The sequence below is a fragment of the Limulus polyphemus genome, unplaced genomic scaffold (assembly GCF_000517525.1).
Source record: "Limulus polyphemus unplaced genomic scaffold, Limulus_polyphemus-2.1.2 Scaffold10505, whole genome shotgun sequence".
Classification (NCBI taxonomy): Eukaryota; Metazoa; Arthropoda; class Merostomata; order Xiphosura; family Limulidae; genus Limulus; species Limulus polyphemus.
The window spans coordinates 1-2,643 of NW_013676115.1; the positions used below are offsets into that span (position 1 = coordinate 1).

The 2,643-nt window shown below is 31.8% G+C and overlaps 1 protein-coding gene across 1 annotated transcript in view; it reads right to left on the reverse strand.

Moving 5' to 3' along the window:
- Window positions 1–1,233: 1,233 nt before the first annotated feature.
- Window positions 1,234–2,643, reverse strand: part of LOC111083650 (transient receptor potential cation channel subfamily V member 5-like) — a gene marked incomplete at its 3' end in the record, with an annotated part of 16,303 nt that continues 14,893 nt past the window's right edge. Inside the window, exon 4 of the mRNA XM_022380295.1 lies at window positions 1,234–1,388. Within this exon, the coding sequence (XP_022236003.1) occupies window positions 1,234–1,388 (155 nt within the window). The remainder of the gene's footprint in view (window positions 1,389–2,643) is intronic.

Genomic DNA, 2,643 nt, shown 5'->3' on the forward strand with positions numbered 1-2,643 from the left:
GGAAAGAATAAACCTGTTTTATTTAGAAAGGACTTTTGTCGCTAAAGTTTCGTCGGAACGAACTTACGGAAAATCAATTAACGACTGGAGATGTAACAATGTGTAGGTTTGTATCTGCATGTTTTATTTTCAAATGATATTGTTTCATTAAGATACGTAGGTTTTGATCTGTCTGTTTTATTTTCAAATGATATTGTTTCATTAAGATACGTAGGTTTTGATCTGTCTGTTACATTTTGAAATGATATCGTTACATTAAGATAAGTAGGTTTTGATCTGTCTGTTGCATTTTGAAATGATATCTTTACATTAAGATAAGTAGGTTTTTATCCTTTAACTTAAAAGATCTGTTTTGTACTATATGCTTTAGTTTTAATCAACAACTGTAGACCAAGGAAGCTTGTTTGTATATAAACTTTTTATTGACAGCTTTAGCTTAAAAGATCTGTTTTGTACTATATGCTTTAGTTTTAATCAACAACTGTAGACCAAGGAAGTTTGATTGTATATACATTTTTTACTTTTTATTGACAGTTGTATTGAACTGATCTCGTTTTACGACGAATTATAATATTTTTCTTCTTGAGAGAATATTTAATTCATTACATTGAGTAATATTAAGGTTATAAATACTTAACTGGAGAAACAAACGGTAGTTGATCAGTTGAATTTTTTGAAGATTTTGTTCAGAGTAGACGTAATGATTTTGCAGTTACGATTGCCATAAAATGTTAATGTAATGCTATCTAATTACAGAAAACAAAGCGGTATATGTATATATATATATACCGTATAAATATATGTATAAAAATCATTTAGTTAAATCTGGCAGAAATCTATTGCTTAAACAGATCGAGGAGATTATAAAATTTACTTGTTAAAAACTTGTTAATTTATCTAATTAAATAAAAATGTGAATCACATTATTAAAAACTTTTATCCAGAAGGGGCTGTTACAGTACGCTTCTGATCATAATAAGGCTGAGCATAGCAAATTAAATTGACCTTGAAAACTGTAGTAACGTCTCTTATTACGCTTATTAGTTACACATGTCGATAACTTAACTAATTAGCTTGTAGCTGAGAGCTGCGTACAGGCTACTGCAGATTAAACACCATCAATTATTCCTTCTTAAGACTGAAATGTGTAAGAGACAAAACTTAGTTCAGACATGTATTATAAATGCATACAAAAAAACACTTGAAGAATGTATTAAACATCTATTTCAGTACCTTGGCAGTCACAGGATGTGCGGTGTATTCAAATGCTTGATACATGTCTCCAAACTCTGATAACGACATGACAAACATGGCCATGACACTATACAGTGGGGTTTTAAAGAAATTATTCCCTTCGCCTTTGTGAGTTAGAAATATAACGTAGTAAGCTGCACAAAAAGAAAGGAAAGAAAAAAATATATTTTTGTTACATTAACTCTTAGAGAAAAGTTGTAAAATAATTAACAATACATTGTTTGGAAAAGATGGGATATTAAACAGAGTTAAGAGTAGAAACGCTTTGTATATACAGAAGGAGTGAATAGCAGAGAAGGTTTGTTTATAGTAGAAAGTGTAAAAAATAGTGAAAGTTTGTTTATATTGGAAAGTGTAAAGTTTTGTTTGTTTGTTTTGAATTTTGTGCAAAGCTACACGAGGGCTGTCTGTGCTAGCCGCCCCTAATTTAGCAGTGTAAGACTAGAGGAAAGGCAGATAGTCATCACCACCCACCGCCAACTCTTGGGGTACTCTTTTACCAACGAATAGTTGGATTGACTGTCACTTTATAACGCCCACATGGCTGAAAGGGTGAGCATGTTTGGTGAAACGAGGATTCGAATCCGCGAGCCTCAGATTGCGAGTCGATCGCCTAACCTCTTGGCCATGCTGGGCCTAAATTGTAAAGAATAGCGACGTTTTGTTTACAGCAGAGTGACGAATATGGTTTGTTCATAGTAGCAGGATGAAGAATAGAGAAGGTAGGTTCATAGTAGAAATAGTGAAGAATAGAGGTTTGTTTATAGTTGAAAGTGTGAATAATAGAGTATTGTTTAAGAAAAAGTGTGAAGAATAGCAAAGTTTTGTTTATAGCAGAAAGTGTAAAGAATAGAGGTTTGTTTATACAAAAAGTGTGAAGAATAGCAAAGTTTTGTTTATAGCAGAAAGTGTGAAGAATATAGAAGGTTTGTTTATACAGAAAGTGTGAAGAATAGAGAAGGTTTGTTTATACAAAAAGTGTGATGAATAGAGAAGGTTTGTTTATACAGAAAGTGTGAAGAATAGCAAAGTTTTGTTTATAGCAGAAAGTGTGAAGAATAGAGAAGGTTTGTTTATACAGAAAGTGTGAAGAATAGAGAAGGTTTGTTTATACAAAAAGTGTGATGAATAGAGAAGGTTTGTTTATACAAAAAGTGTGATGAATAGAGAAGGTTTGTTTATACAGAAAGTGTGAAGAATAGAGAAGGTTTGTTTATACAGAAAGTGTGATGAATAGAGAAGGTTTGTTTATACAGAAAGTGTGATGAATAGAGAAGGTTTGTTATACAGAAAGTGTGAAGAATAGAGAAGGTTTGTTTATACAGAAAGTGTGAAGAATAGAGAAGGTTTGTTTATACAGAAAGTGTGAAGAATAGAGAAGGTTTGTTT